Consider the following 17,342-nt stretch of genomic DNA (forward strand, 5'->3'; position numbering starts at 1 on the left):
GATCCACATATTATTTTCTTTGCCACCTTTCAAGCTGCTCCTAAAGTTTCTGTCCCCATCATGTGCGTACACTGAGGTGGGAGAGATGGAAGGCATGCTTTGAGAAACCAAAGGCCCTTCGAAGCAGACAGGCTCCATGTTTCTGTGTAAGTTTAGAATGTTAGCAATGTCTGAAGCAAATTACCAAACTTAGAAGTTTAAAACAACAATCTATAGCCATACTACCCTCAACCTACCTGATCTCAGAAACAAAGCAGGGTTGGGCCTAGTTAGTGCTTGGACAGGAGCAGTTTGAAACAACACCAATATATTATCTCATAGTTTCTGTAAGTCAGGAGTCTGGCATGTTCTGGCTGGGTCTTCTGCTCAGAAACTCACAGGCTAAAATCAAGGTGTCAGCTGGGTGTGTCCTCATCTGGAGGCTCAACTGGGGAAGGATCACTTCCAAGTGCCCTCAGGTTGTTGGCCAAAGCCATTTTCTTGGGACTCTCTGTATTCCCTGTATTCTTGCTATCAACCAGGAACTGCTCTCAAGCCCTTCACATCTTTGCCACATGGCCCCTGCATGAGCTCCTTCATGGTTTGAATCTCTTCCTCCAGGAAAGGCTCAGTCTCATTTTAGGGCTTATCTGATTAGGTCAATCCCACCCAGGATAATCTCTCTTTTGATTAACTAAATTCAGTGTATGTGGAACCTTAAAAACACCTGTGAAATCCCTTCATCTATGCCTTACAGGTATAATTTAATAAAAGATGTAACTCTCATCATAACTACAATGCCACCGACACTCAAAGGAAAGCAATTAAAATATTTAAAATAATGTCCCACTGTTGGCAATAATTGAATGAAATATATCTAAATCAAAGAGAAAGGGTTTCACTCGATAAAACCATACATTGATAGATAATTTGACCATGTGTGTCAAGCATTTACAATCCAGCAGATCACTTATAGGATTTAGCCCTAAAGAAATAACCAGCAATGTATGGGACTTTTTTTATTGTTTATACTATTGAAAATGATCTGGCCATGCATGGTGGCTCTTGCTTGTAATCCCAGCACACTGGGAGACTAGTGGAAGGATTGCTTGAGGCCAGGAATTCAAGGCAGGAGTGAGCTATGATTGTACCACCACATTCCAGCCTGAGCAAAGAGGGAGACCCTGTCTCAAAAAAAGAAGGCAGAAGGCAGGAAGGTAGGGAGGCAGGGAGGCAGGGAGGCAGGGAGGGAAAGACAAAAAAAATGATCCAAATGATCCAAATGTTTAACAGTATGAGACTGGTTAAACAAATTATGACACAGCCATGAGATGGGATGTTCTTCAGTAATGAAAGTGATATTATAAAATGAAAAAGAAACAAAAGTTTATTTTAAATATATGAATTCTATGACAGCCTGGGCCTGTTTTGCCTTCAGATCCATTCTTCCCCCTTCCCCGGTATTGACGGCTGGCGGGCCCTCTAGGCTGCATTTCCCAGGCTCCCAGGTCAGCTGGTTACTGGCTGGGTTCAGTCAAGGACAGGCAACAGCTGGAACCTGGAGAATAGGAAAAGGGATAGGCCAGGACATCTCTCCCTGCCTTCTCTGTCTTTGGCAGGATCTGTGGAGTGGCCATTTCTCCACCATGGCTCCAGTTCCTGCCAGAAGGGCCCACTGTGGTTCTAGCTTCCGTTCTAGTTTCCTTCTTCTAGGCACTGCTTCCCCACAGACTAACTGCTTCCATGGTCCCCAGCCAGGGGATGGCAGTGGCTTCCTGTGTATCTTCTGCTCAGTTTCCCTGACTCTCCCATCGTATGTATAACCAGTCTCCTGAATTCACTTCCCACTGGACAAAAATGGGAAGTTGGAGATAATGCATTCCCAAGACATGCAATTTACCCAAGCTCATGGAGCAGTGAAAAAGTCAGCAGAATAGTTTGTTTTTCTGGTTGGATTTCAACAACAAATGCCTTAAATCAAAAGTCTCAAGGGCAGACATTCCAAATCCTGGGCAATGATCCCTAATCTATCTTCTTCTTATGTGGACAATTCTATGTAACGAGTTGCTGGGTGAGTAGCCATAAGTTCCCAGTCCCTAAAACAAGTATTCACTTAACAGTAGCTCAACAACCACTCCCCCAGAGAAATGCCAGGTCACAGTGGTGGGGGTGGGGCCAGAAAGCTATTCAGCAATAGATTTATATTTCCTCATCTTTTCCCCTACTGAATAAACCAAAGTACTATTTTGCAAACTGAAATAATTTTCATTTCACAGATGAAAGATAAATGAAAAGATCAACATTTCCCCAAATTCCCAAAAAGTCTGTGTAAAAGCAGGCTTCTAAAAAGGATCATCAACTCCAGGATACTCACTTTTGCTAAATTCTCAATACTTTGTAGAGATATCATGTCCAGGTAAACGTTAAAATAATCTTACCTTGGGGACCTCATAAGATTTGGTTCTAGTCAAACACAATTATTCCAGGATGTATTTCAGAGTGACTCCAAATTCCCATCTGTAGCTAAACCAATCATTTCTGCCATTCCAAAAAATTATCATAGCTCAGAAGACCTATGTTAAAAAGACCAAAAAAAAAAGAATCAATTAGCATTTTAATATTAAAATGAAACTAATTTCCAGTAGCAAAATAATGGTTTTTAACCATGACACCTGCAGTTTCAGGCAAGTGGCAGACAGCCAAACATATCCATATTTGTGAGGTGTCCTAATATTAGGGAGGAAAAGATACAGAATTCTACAGTCATTAACTAGCCACATATTAGTTAACATAATATAGTTTTAAAGAACTTCCTGCAGCAGGAAAGGTATTCAAAATTTAACAAAGGGCCCCAAATCATTTGAAATGGACAAATTTCACTCTCCCATTTCATTGACCATCAGGCAAAAATGGAAGTTGGAGATAATGCATTCCCAAGACATGCAATTTGCCCAAGCCCATAGAGCAGTGGAAAAGCCAGCACAAAGATCTGAATTCTTAGATTTGTGTGACATAAGCCTGAAGATGATGCTAGAATATCTACAAGGTTGCTTTTTGAAAGAATGTTAATAGAACACCAAGAGAAAAAGTGTTTCCAATATAATCCACAATATCAAAATATAAAGAACACTTGTGAATACTATAATTGACACTCCCTCAATGCACAAACCTAAAAGGATTTTTCTACTTAGTGAACACATTTGTAAAATGAGTCAGATGATCCTAAAGCAAAGACATCTTAAGAAAAAAATAGAACATGAAACGATACCATTTGTAATGATGCTAAGTTAAATACATCCCTCCCAGTGGTGGCGATCAGAGAAAAATAATGATATGCATTAATAAATATTCAAGTTGCAAATATAACATAAAAATGATTTTTGAAATGCAGTTTAATTACTTTAGAATCCTGTAGAACCAATTAAGAATCCACCACCAAGCACAACTGAGATTTTTCTCTTGGATAACCCGAAGACAATTCCACAAGTTTGATTAGAGAACACTTTCGGTAATAAATTTAAAGACTCACCACTTTGGGGCTGCATATAGGAGAGTATGGGCCTTGAGTAATTAGTTCAACAAGAGGGAAATGGCTTTAAATAACTGTATAAATATGAGTTGCTCAGAAAAAAAAAAAAAAAAAAACTTGAAAATGTTCATCTCCCAGATCCTCCAACTTTATTAAGTATGTTTGTCCTTATGTCCACCCCAGGGCATGATGTGACCTTCTGCTATCAGAAAGAACTACACAATATAATTTATCAGAACCCATCATAATGAACTCCCCACATATTGAAAACCAAAATGACCTTTCCTGGCTAATATTTATCTTATTTTCTTCATACAAAAGGAACCACTGGGTATTCTTTTTTCAATTCATTAAAAAGATAGATCCATCAGTGGAAAGTAATGCGATCTAATAGTTCTTATGCCAGACAAGAAGCCAGGAGTTTAATTTTAGGCTGAGCAGTAACTCATTCAGTCATATTTTCCCAGAGTGCACCTGAGGCACTTACTTGAAAGAATTAACACTTTCTTGTCATGTCTTAGTCTGTTTTCTGCTGCTATAACAGAACAGAAATTGAGTAATTTACAAAGAAATTTATTTCTCACAGTTCTAGAGGCTGGGAAGTCCAAAGCACAATGGCAATTAAATTTCAACATGAGTTTTGGAGGAGACATTCAAGTCATAACATTCCACCTCTGGCCTCCCAAAACTCATGTTCTTCTCACATACAAAGTGTATTCATTCCATCTCAATAGCCCAAAAGCACCAATTCAAAAGCCCAATGTCCAGAGTTCCATCTAAACAGATATGAAACTCAAGATTCATCCCACCTCAAATGCCCTCCAGCTATAAGCCTATAAAATCAAAACAAGTTATCTACTTCCAAAACACAATGATGGAATAGGCATAAAATAGACATTCCCATTCCAAAAGGGAGAAATAGGAAAAGGAAAGAAGTAACTCATTCCCAGTATGTCCAAAACCCAACAGGTAAAACAACATTAAATCTTAAAGCTGGAGAAAAATGTCCTTTGGCTCTGTATGTCCTGCATCCTGGACATGCTACAGCAGGAACTAGGTTACCAACACCACCGGCAGCCCTGCCCCTGTGGCTTTGCTGGACCCCATCCACTCAGCAGCTCTCTTGGACTGGGGTCTTGTGCCTGCAGCTCTCCCAGGCTGGAGTTGTACACTGGCAGCTCTACATTTCGGGAGTCTCTGAGGTAGCCTCACTCCCATGGTTCCACCTAAGGACTGCCCCCTAGTACAAGCTCTCTGTGGTGGGTCCTCCCTCGTAACAAGTTGTAACAAGTTTCTGCCAGGACCCCAGACTGTCTGATACATCCTTTGGAATCTATGTGGAGGTGACCATGGCCCCAAGGCTCATGCACTCTATACTTCCACAAGATCAGCACCATGTGGATGCCATCAAGGCATACCACTTGTGACCTCTGAAGCTCTGGCACTAGCTGTACCTGGGTCTGCTTGAGGGGTGCTGCATTGGAATTTGGGGAGAATTCCAAGGCTGCACAGGGTATTGAATGCTGAGGTCCCACAGGTACCCCTCTTGAAATCTTGCCCTCCAGGTGCTAGCTTGCCTGAAAGATCTCTGAAATACCATCAGGATAATTCTCTCATTGTCTTTAACAGCATCTGGCTCCATCCTAGCTGTATCAATCTCTTTAGCAAATGGTTGCCTGACCACACCCTTAGTACTCTCTCCCAAATACACTGTTTTATTCTTCACATGGACAGGCAGAGAGTCTTCCAAATCTTTCTGTTCTGCTTCCCCTTTAATTGTAAATTATGTCTTTAAATAATGTCTCTATTCACTCATTTTACTGTAAGCACCCAAAAGAAGCCATGCAGCACCTTGAACACTCTCCTGCCCCATATCTAGATCATTGCTCTTAAATTCCATCTTCTAATGGAATCTTCTAAACCCTAGTGCATGGATACAATTCAGCCAAATTCTTACCATGTTAAAACAAGGATTGCCTTTACTCTGGTTTCCGATACCATGTTTCTCATTTCTGCTTGAGACTTCATCAGAATGGCCCTTATCATCCATATTTCTAACATTCTGATCACAACCTCTTAAGTGATCTCTAAGAAGTCTCAGACTTTTCCTACAGCTATTCTCTTCTGAGCCCTCACCAGAGCCACCCTTAACACTCCATTCACAGCAATACAGTTTTTCAGCATTTACTTCAAAACTGTTCCAGCCTCTACCCCGTACCCAACTCCAAAGCTGCTTCCACATTTTCAAGTATTTGCTATAGCAATAACCCCACTCTCTGTACCAATTTTTTGCCTTAGTCTGTTTTCTGCTGCTATAACAGAATATCCAAAACTGAAACAGAATACCTTTTAAAAAATCTATTTCTCATAGTTCCAGAACTGGGAAGTCTAATATCAAGGTGCCAGCATCTGGTGAGGGCCTTCTTGCTACATTATCCCACGGCAGAAGATGGAAGAGGAAGAGTGCTCAAGCGAGCAAGAAAGGGCTGAACTCGCTTGTATAACAATCCACTCTCACAATAAGGAACACAGCCCCCGAGATAATGTCATTAATCTATTCATGAGGGTGGAGGCCTCATGACCTAATCCACCTCTTAATGATCCTACCTCTTAATACCATCTCAATGACAATTAAATTTCAACATGAGTTTTGGAGGGGACATTTAAACCAAACTGTGTCACTTCTAAACTTCAGTACATTCAAGATCAATAACTTTGTGCATGGCACCAAAAGGAAGCATTTACTTGCAATCATTTTATTCCTGTTGTTTCCAACTATAACACAGTCCTTTCTATCACTCTGCTTCAAAAGTCATTTGTTTTTAAAGAGTCTCAGTGTTCTCAATGATGAAAGACATTGCCCATATCTAGACTAAGAACATTTTTTTAGAACATGTCTGGTCATTTTCGGAATGAACTAAAAAGATGGTGGATGCTGGGCTGCATTTTTCATCTTCTGCCTGATGTGTGGGTATTATGTAGAGACAGTCACGGATTTACTACAGAAGAGCAGAAAGCCTATTTATGTCTCCTGGCACCAAGAAACTTTGAGGTTCCGAGGCAGAAGAGACCATTCTTCAGATGTTTAATTTATTTCCATGTTACACAAGAAAGAATTCTACCTACACTTGATTTCTTATCAAGGAAAATAGAGAGGCTGTGTCTTCCTCTTCTCTTGATCTACTTGCCTCTATTATTGGTGGGGTGAATTCTCTCGGAGAACTATTCTTTTAGAATACAGTCATTCACTTGTAGATGAGCACCTTCAGAATACCTCTCCTGTTTACTATACCCACCTCACTCCACTTGAGAATCTGCAGAGCATTACATTTCCCCCATCTTTTCACTCTAAAACTCTGAAATGATGAAATACCAGTTCCTCTTAAAACTGAAAGACACACTGACCTTAAACCTGGATCTAACCATGAGGAAAATCAGATGAACTCAAATTTGAGAAACCTCCTGCAACATAATTTCTCTGCTTTCTTAAATAGTATCAAGGTCATGAAAGACCAAAAAAAAAAAAAATTAAATAAACATGAACATTGTCTCAAATAAAGGCAAGAAACATGGCAACCAAATGCAACTGTAATCTTACATTGGATCTTGGACCAGGAAAAAATAGCCACTCTCAGAATGAACTGTATGCCCACACAAAAACAAGGACACATATACGTAGCCATAAAGGACATTATTGAGAAAATCAACAGTATCTGAATATAGCCTGTAGATTGCATTACTGTGTTCTATCAACATTAAATTTCCTGATTTTAATCCTCATACTGTAGTTAAGAAAGAAAATGCCCTTGTTATTAAATACACCTTGAAATATTTAAGAATAAAGAGGAAAATGCCTCCCATTTATTTTCCAATGACTTTAAGAAAACATGGGAGGGAAGAAGGCAAGAGGAAAGAGAGAGAGAAGAGCAGGATAGAGGGAATGAAGAAGAGAGAGGGAATGAATGGATGCAAAAACAAATAAGCTAAAGGTAAGCAGCTAGGTGAATCAGGGTACAAGGTATATGGGAATTCTTTGTACTCTTCTATGAACTTTTCATTAAATTGGAAATGATACCAAATTAAGACATTAAATACATACTTAAAAGGCTTCAGTTTACAAAATATACTAAAATGATTGAGAGCTTATTGCCAATTCTAAACAATGAGGAGAGTGAAAGTTTGAATGTTCTGGTTGATTCAACTCTCTGAGCATTCACCCAAGCCTCCAGAGAAGGTTTATTTGTTTTTACTTTAAGAACACTTACATAGCACCTGCCAGGAACCATGCACTTGTTAGTCATTTTAAAATACAAACTCACTTTCAAAGAAGGATTTATTTACATTACGATATGGCATAGGTAGAAGCGGCTTGTCCAAGCTCACTTAGCTAGTAAGTGGCTGAGCCAAGATTCTAATTTATGCTGTCTGGTACCAAGGTATCTACAGTTTCAGTTCTAGTAAAAGCATTTCTAAAAAATATCAGTCCCTTTTCATGCTTTAGTAAACAGGAGGGAAATAAATCTGTCTTTCTTCAGGACTTGAAGACATTGGTCATCAATCTGACATTAAAAATTCTGTCTGTGGCTGAATTTGTGTAGACAATTAGACTGAATTTGTTAGCAGACGCTGGGATTGTGCCTATGATGGTTTACATTAATGACTAAATAAATATTGCCTCATCTCTGAAAAGCTAGTGAAAAACAGTGGCACAGGCTTCCGATATGCTACTGATTTATTAAAGGTTAACTAATGTCATTTCCCAAATTAAGACCAAGTATGCAAGAATTACATACAGCTTGAGTGCCTTCGCCGCCATTTTTTTAAGCAGATGGAAAACAGCTGCACTTCTGAATAGAATTCTCTAAAACGTTTCAGTGAAGATATACTAGAGCCAGAACATCATACACAAAGGCTAAATTACTTCAGTTGATTTCTATGAAGGAATTCAGCACCAAAACATTACAAACAGATTTTTGTCTGTGCATCCACTCAAACTCATCTCCTAACACGTTCAAATTCAAAAGCATTTTTGCAACAATACACAGCAAAACAGAATCTGCTTAATAACAAAAACAGCCCAAGTGCTACTAAACCACACTGCCCTTTCCCACCTGCCCATTCACCAGGGAAGTCTCCAAGCGCATCTTGCATCACCTCCAGAGTGAGGAGGTTTGGATAATTAGCTATTTCCAGACTCACCATCAGTTCATCTCTGACCTCCCGGGCTGAGATCTACCAGGATAGCCTGGTGCCTTCTGTACTCAGCCCCTTGGGTATTGGGACACTAGTAGGAATAATTTTTTCAGCTAAGGATGTAAGAGGTGACACCCTAAAGAGTTTAGACATTGTGGTAAATCATTTTTCCACACTAATTTCCACCCAGACAGATGATGGCAGTGGGAAATGTTTCAGAAATCAGCCATCTGGGTTTGGGGAGTAACTAGAGGGTTTTATGAGTGGAAGGGTAGGGATGGGGGGAGACTATCCCACTAAGTGATGTCTTTCCATTCTCATAATCAATAGAAATGTCAAAGCAGAACTTGCCTACATAAAACCATTCATCATTTCTCCAGACAGAAATGAGGAAAGATGTTTCCATTTCCAGTTGCTTAAATAACACAATCACATTGAATTGTCTTTAGAAATCTGCAAACAGCTTTTCCACCAAAGCATGCACAATGAAATGTAACTTCTCTCTTGACAAATATATCCTGAAATAAGGCAGGTATTAATGATCTTCTTATATTAAAGAGTGTGCTGATGAAAGTAAGTGTACTTAATAGGTTACCAACGTTTATGTGAATATATTTCAAGCACTGATACATGGCAGAACTTCCGCTGAGCTATCATTTATAATTATCACATATGCGGAATTACTTTTGTAATTTAGAGAATATTCATTGTCATATGTTAAAGCAGACATGTTTTTCCACCAATATGTGGTATACACCTGACATAAATTGCTTTTTATTGCTTGCTTAAAAATCATCAGTGAAGAATTTACTACTGAACCATTTTACAACATGCTAAAGCATGTTGTAAATGAGCCATTAAAGACAATAACTGTCTATTAAATACTAAAGAATTTTATAAATGGCATTTTAATTTCAAGTGTTACCAATACCATCTCATCTAAATTAGGTGGTAGAGAGTTGTTTTAGAAGAGTGAGAAGGTTGGAGGGGGGTGGATGATGAGAAATCAGTTAATGGGTACAATGTACATTCATCAGGTGACGGATACTCTAAAAGCCCTGCCTTGACCACTACACAATCTACACATGTAACAAAACTGAACATGTGCCCATAAATATGTACACAGAAATAAGATTCTTCTCCCATTTTTAAAAAGGGCTCTTCTAGTCACAGATGATTTAAATAAATAGACATGTTATGTTTATCTAAGGTTTACACTCTGTCATTTTAAGAACTGAGAAATTCCTTAAAATCACAGCATCGTCAGGCGAGTGCACTGATACATTCCTTCCTAATGGATATACGGTCAAACCAAGCATTTCGTTAATGAAGAAAAACTCTAGTCTTCAAGTGATCGTGAAGTAAAAAGTACAAAAGCAATCACTGCTAAGTAATACTGGATAATTGAGATCCGGTATACATAAAACTGAAAACTTAGCTGGCAAGTTACATAAAATAAAATGCGCTCACCAAAATCAGCACTACCCAGCATGGCTCCACAGCTCGTTGTCCAAATGAAATTGCCCAGGTCTGGGGCTGAACAAATGTAAACGGTAATGACAGTTTAGCCATAAATCTCTCAAGGCCCAATTATCCTTACTGCAGAGGGTTTATTTCTTTTAATTAAACCAGTTTTTAATTGGAAATTTTCCTCTCATTTCTCATTTTTCAAATATTCAAAACAGAATGTCTAAGGATTTTATTTAACATAATCAATAGCCAACACAAATTTTGGAGACTATCTACAAGTTGCCAAGTAGTTGAATTTTATCTGAAAAGTTTTTACATGATAGGATCTAACTTCTACATAAAAAAAATTTGTAAACATTAACTAATGGGTCTTCTAATACTATCATCATTACTGTGGGCAGGTGGGAGTCTGTTTACTTATAACCAGAACATAAAGTTCTTGAGGGGAGGATAATGTCTTATTTCTCTTCTACCCCAACTGCTAGTATAATACCTTGCATACCGTGGAAATTAAATATGTTTGTTAATAAATGAATAAATGTAAGCCCCCCGTTTCACTCCCAAATGAATGGACATTTAACCTCTATGCTTCCCAAATTCCTCATCTGTAAACAAATATAGTTTAACTGGATGACCTCCAAGGTATCTTCCAGCTGTAACAATAACTCGCAGACCATTTTAGGAAAAGTACAGTGTGATTTAGCTACTGTTAAAAAACAGCTCACGAATCTATATACACAGTAAATTCAGCCATGAGTGGATTACATGGCAAGACAAAGCCCATCGCAGACAATATTGGCCATTCTAATCTATTAGTGGGATAAAGGCTTCTTAAAAGCTTAATCTAAACCTGTATTACATTTCAACCTTAAAATCATCTTTTGTTTGACAATGGTGCCCTCCTGTGGGCAAAACAAGGAAATATTTTGACCATGTTAACATGTTAACTGGTTTACAATATGAATGTTTTTATTATAATTACACCTTTAAATTTTTAATAAAGCCATATTTATAAATAGAATGCAAACTATCCTTAAACATAAGATATAATTTAAATAACACTATCACACTAAATAGTATTACCAAAAGAAAAAGTTAAATCAAAATATACTAACAGCTTCTAAATGAAATGGTAATTACTTCTACGGAATACTGCACATAATAAATGCAGGCTTAGTGGGATTCAGTATTTGTTGGTTCTTCCTGTTACTTTTTTTTTTTTTTTTTTTGAGAAAGAGTCTCACTCTGTCACCCAGGCTGGAGTACAGTGGTACAATCAGAGGTCACTGCGTCCCTCATCTCCAGGACTCATGTGATCATCCCACCTCAGCTTCCCGGGTAGCTGGGATGATAGGCGCACATCCCCATGCCTGGTTCATTTTTTGTATTTTTAGTAGAGACGGGGTTTTGCCATGTTGCCCAGGCTGGTCTCAAACTCCTGGGCTCAAGCGATCCTCCTGCCTCGGCCTCCCAAAATACTGGCGTGAGCCACCACGCCTGGCCCTGTTACTTCTATAACACAAGTCTATGCTACGAACTATCAAAGGTCCTAAGCTATTTTAAGATGTTCAAACACCCAGCCTGTGTGTACTGAAAGCAGACTCAGCACTGGCATTATACTGGGACATGCTGGGGGAAATTAAGAAGACTGATTCTTGTCAATTCAAGACAAAGCTAACTGGAAAGGACAAAACACACAAGGAGCAGCCAACAGACTAGGCCATTCAATATTTTGCAGTGTGTTTTAGCATAATGAAAACAAAGACTTGAACCATGTGGAAAAGGGTAAGATCACTGGGGACTGCTGTAATCCAGGAAACCTTCCTGGAAAAGGCAACAGCACAGAACAGTAAAAGAAAAGATGGAAAGGAGTAAAGAGAAGTTTGAGGGTGTTTTTGGGTTTTTTTGGTTTTTTGTTTGTTTTTTTGAGACAGAGTTTCACTCTTGTTTGCCCAGGCTGGAGTGCAATGGTATGGTCTCTGCTCACTGCAACATCCACCTCCCAGGTTCAAGCAATTCTCCTGCCTCATCCTCCCAAGTAGCTGGGATTACAGGTGCACACCACCATGCTGGGCTAATTTTTGTGGGGTTTTTGTTTTGTTTTTGTCTTTGAGATGGAGTCTCACCCTATTGCCCAGGCTAGAGTGCAGTGGCACAATCTCAGCTCACTGCAACCTCCGCCTCCCAGGTTCAAGCAATTCTCCTGCCTCAGCCTCCCAAGTAGCTGGGATTACAGGCACACCCCACCACGCCCAGCTAATTTTTGTATTTTTAGTAGAGACAGGGTTTCACCATGTTGGCCAGGCTGGTCTCAAACTCCTGACCTCAGGTGATCTGCCGGCCTCGGCCTCCAAAAGTGCTGGGATTACAGGTGTGAGCCACCACGCCCAGCCTTAATTTTTGTATTTTTAGTAGAGATGAGGTTTCACCATGTTGGCCAGGCTGGTTGCAAACTCCTGACCTCAAGTGATCCACCCACCTCGGCCTCCCAAAATGCTCATGGGATTACAAGTGTGAGCCACCGTGCCCAACTGTTTTTGGTTTTGTTTGTTGTTCTTTTTGATGTAAAAGGTCTATATATGTGTGTGGGCTTGTTTTGTTTTGTTTTGATTAGATTAGGTGGGGGGAGGGGAAGAGCCACTAAAGGCTCTACTCATGTAGAGAAAAGAGGAGAGGAGCTACAGTGGGGAGGGGAATTAGCTATTCACAGGGAAGTTAGAAGAGCCAGCACAGCCTCCATGCTCTATTTCTGCATTCAATGGGTCACCTCTGCATGATTCATTCAACAAGAATTTTTTTTTTTTTTTTTTTTTTATCAACTCTCTGTGCCAGAGCCTGTGCTGGGTACCGGACACTGAGGGTAGACAAGGTCCCCAGTGTCCTGGAGCTTGCATTATAGTGTGGGGGGACAAACAGGTAAACAAGCATAAATAAGGTAACTGTGGGCTGAGAGAAGCATTATAGAGAAAACAAAAGTGAACAATGTGATGGAGACTAGCTGAGCTCGGAGGAAAAGAGGTTAGCTACTTGGACTGGGTGTTCAGGGATGGCCTGGCCTCACTGAGAAGGTGACTGTGACATCATGGTGAATTACATAATGTGACCTTCCAAGGGAAGCATATTCCAGGTAAAGAGACAGCACAAAGGACCTGAAGCTAAAATAAGCTTGGTGTGTTCAGGAGCGGAGAGGTAGTTAGGGCGGCCAGAGGGGAGTAAGCAAGGCAAAGAGAGGTAGGAGGTAATGTTAGGTAGCAGGTGACAGAGAGGTATCTGGGGACAGATCAGGCAGAGAAGCTTGTAGGCTACAGTGTACCATTAGAATTTTATTCCAAATGTGGTATGAGAGTTTTAAGCAGGAGAGAAACAGGAGATGGTTTAGGTTTTCACAAGAGCCGTCCGGCTGCTGGGTAGAGAATGTCCTGATGTGGGGACAGGATCAGAAACAAGGAGTCTACTGTAGCCATCCAAGCAAGAGATGGTGATGGCTTGCAGCAGGATGGTGACAACAGAGCCCAAGAAAAACTGATCATCCAAGGCCAAACATAGCACCAAGCACACAACAGGTTCTCGATAAATCTGTGAATGAATGAGTGCTTAAGTGAGTCAGTGAGCAAAACGTTATTATCAGGCTTGCCATATGCCATTGGTTTTTTACCTCTCTCTAGAGCTGGTGTCTGTCTCGTGGGTAAATACAACAAATACTGACACAGATGGCCTGAAGAGAAGAAAAAGTGGCAAACACCTATTGACTGCTTGTTCGCAGACTAAGGTTTTGACGAGAAGTACAAGGGAATGAATTTGGCCAGCTATCTGGAGAGTAGGGTACCAGTGAAGCCCAGGCCTCTAAATGGGGTCCTCTCACATCCCCGCTGGGTATCTCAGACACTCCACATGGGAGCAAACTACCGAACTACCTGTAAGGTCCAAGTTTCAATAATACTAGTTTTTATCTTATGGACACTGTATTTCATACAATCTGTTGTTTTTGTTTTGATTTGTTTTGATTAAGACAAAGTCTCAGTCTGTCACCCAGGCTGGAGTGCAGTGGCATGATCTCAGCTCACTGCAACCTCCGCCTCCCAGTTTTAAGTGATTCTCCTGCCTCAGCCTCCCGGGTAGCTGGGACTAAAGGCACACGCCACCATGCCTGGCTAATTTTTGTACTTTAGTAGAGACGGGGTTTTGTCATGTTAGCCAGGCTGGTCTCAAACTCATGACCTCAAGTGATCCTCCCGCCTTGGCCTCCCAAAGTGCTGGGATTACAGGCATGAGCCACCACACCTGGCCTAATCTAGTTTTTTACTCTTCACTTTGGCTACTAGGAAGCTGAGAGCCAAATTTATAGTTCATCTTCAGCAAGTGAACAGGACCTTTCACCATGCCTTTTATATGCTAATCTTATGCTTAATTATGCATATCCTTATTTTTGGCCAGGCTCGGTGGCTCATGCCTGTAATCCCAGCACTTTGGGAAGCCGAGGAGGGCAGATCACCTGAGGTCAGGAGTTCGAGACCAGCCTGACCAACATGGTGAAACCCTGTCTCTACTAAAAATACAAAAATCGGCCAGGCATGGTGGTACATGCCTGTAATCCCAGCTACCTGGGAGGCTGAGGCAGAAGAATTGCTTGAACCCAGGAGGCAGAGGTTGCAGTGAGCTGAGATCATGCCATTGCACTCCATTCTGGGCAACAAGAGCAAAACTCCATCTCACAAAACAAAAACTTATTTTTCCCTTTATCTCTCATTTCAATGTTATTCTTAAAGGCGCTCTCAAATCTGTTTTGATGAAGACATACAAAAATGAATATATCAACAAGACATCATATACTATAACAAGTCCAAAGTTCAGATTGTCCTAAGAGTCTCTTCATTGACTCTCCTTTTCTCTACCCATCCTACTTGCCAGAACAAAACTCAAAATTTCCCCCTTGACATGGTTACCTCAGGTGAAAGCATTCTTTCCAAATGAAAACTGTTACCCAGACTGTACATCAAAGGAAGTCCCAGGCAACAGATCACACGATCACACCAGGATTCATTGACCGATTTCCTGGTGGATAGCAAGGTTGTGAGGGAATGGGACAAAGGACTGGTCAGGTTTGGTTTAAGGTAAATGGGAATGGTAGGAAAAAGGTCCAGGACATGTGGCACAGGGAAGTGAGTGCAGTCAGGAAAGCTGGAGAAGGACAAGGTGAAAAGGGGGTGAGATGGGAAGGGACCCCAAGGAAACCCATTTTACAGCTTGAGCAAAGGTCAGTCTCGACCAGCAGTGATTCAGAACCAGTCGCTTCATCTGAAATTAAAATCTACATGTTATGTGTGATCCAAGAATCCGGAAAAGTGTTCACAGACCCTAGAAAATATTGAAAGGCATATCTGACTGTTTTGCCCTCGTGTTTAAGTCAAGGGAAGAGAATCAAAGAATCTGTTATGATAATGATTTAGCATATGTGGGCCAGGCCCTGTGGCTCGTGCCTATAATCCCAGCACTTTGGGAGGCCAAGGTGGGCGGATCACCTGAGGTCAGGAGACCAGCCTGGCCAACATAGTGAAAACCCATCTCTACTAAAAATACAAAATGAGCCAGGCATAGTGGTATGCGCCTATAGTCCCAGCTACTAGGGAAGCCGAGACAGGAGAATGGCTTGAACCTGGGAGGCGGAGGTTGCAGCAAGCCGAGATCGCGCCACTGCACTCAAACCTGGGTGACAGAATGAGACTCCATCTCAAAAAAATAAAAAATAATTTAGCAGATATGTACTCTGGGTCAAATACTGGACCAATCAAGCACTTTATATCTCATCTTGTTGAATCCTTAGAATAACCCTCTAAGGAAGTCCGTTTTGTTTTGTTTACATCTCTGTTTAACAGGGGAGAAAATAAGTAAGTCCACTTACTTACCCAAGTATACAATATAGGTGGTAAACTCAGGATTCCAAACTGGACTGGGAGATTCCACTACCTGGGAAGAAAAGGTAGTGTCGACCAGCAAAAAGCTTGAGAAAACAAGAGGAGGAATTGAAGTAGGTAGTAAGTGGTCAGCCAAGACCTTCTGAAGACTGAAGTCTGGACACTACAGAAAGCCCAACTCAGAATATTTCTCGGGTCGAGGATGCAGTTGCTAAAGACGGAGTCTTCCCAACACTAGCCATAGTTGTGTAAGAAATAGATCACATAAATTTCAGCCACATATCTACTTTTCCATGTGTAAACTTTAGGAAATAAATGAAACACCTTTAAAATATTTCCAATGAAAATTTAGCATCCAAACTGAGAGGCTAAGTGTAAAATACACACCAAATCTTAAAGCCTTAGTAGAAAAAAGAACTGCCTGATTAATAATTTTTAATATTCCATGTAGAAGTATTATTTTAGAATAGCCAGCTAAATAAAATATAATATGAAAATTAAGCATAAAATTCAGGCACACTGGTATAACCAACAGTGGTTTTCCACAGACAAAAATATACCCTGGATTTTTTTTTTTTTTTCTTCATTTCAAAAAAAAGTTTTTGGCATTCACAGAAGGCTTCTTAAACTCCTTCCATGGTTTGACATCATTGACTCAGATAAAGGCCTAGGAAGCCATTCCTCTTATTCAGGATCTAAAAAAGCAGCAGCTCACATTTATAATGCATTACAACTAGAACCTGAGGCCTAAGAAACGTCTATGTCGAGTCCACAGTTTCAAACACAAATTCACTCATCAAGGCTTTGTTCGGGCATCAGGGAAACATCCTGGCAGCAAGTATGCCTCTATAAGGAAATATTGGGTCGCGATCTCATAACTCCAACACACAGGAGATGCACCACACACTTTAGGAGACTTCTAAAGCAGAAAAACACAAGACATTAGGGAGAATGACCTCTCTTCCTAGTTTATGCCTTCAAGATATTAAATGTACTATTCATCCCCAAAAGAAGAAATGCATATAAAAACTAAGACCACCATAATATGCAGTGTAATATAAAAATTAATATCTGGAATGCAAATTTCTTTTCACCACCTAAAAGACATTTAAGCTTTAATTAAAATAATAGGCCAGGCATGGTAGCTCACACCTGTAATCCCAGCACTTTTAGAGGCCGAGGTGGGTGGATTGCCTGAGCTCAGGAGTTCAAGACCAACCTGGGCAACATGGCAAAAGCCCGTCTCTACAAAACACACA

General features: G+C 40.4%; 1 protein-coding gene across 12 annotated transcripts in view; it reads right to left on the reverse strand.

Moving 5' to 3' along the window:
- Window positions 1-17,342, reverse strand: part of TAFA4 (TAFA chemokine like family member 4) — a 229,754-nt gene that overhangs the window by 152,265 nt on the left and 60,147 nt on the right. For 11 of the 12 annotated variants that reach the window (XR_010584555.1, XR_012431349.1, XR_010584556.2 and 8 more), the window contains exon 2: window positions 2,418-2,552. Coding sequence is in view for 9 of the 12 variants with exons in the window: in XM_074032658.1 (XP_073888759.1) it covers window positions 2,418-2,431 (14 nt within the window). In the remaining 3 variants the exon portion in view is untranslated. Of the gene's footprint in view, window positions 1-2,417; window positions 2,553-10,171; window positions 10,233-17,342 lie in introns of those variants that run through there. The other variant, XM_074032657.1, reaches the window with a different exon arrangement.

The sequence above is a fragment of the Macaca fascicularis genome, chromosome 2, assembly GCF_037993035.2.
Source record: "Macaca fascicularis isolate 582-1 chromosome 2, T2T-MFA8v1.1".
Lineage (NCBI taxonomy): Eukaryota > Metazoa > Chordata > Mammalia > Primates > Cercopithecidae > Macaca > Macaca fascicularis.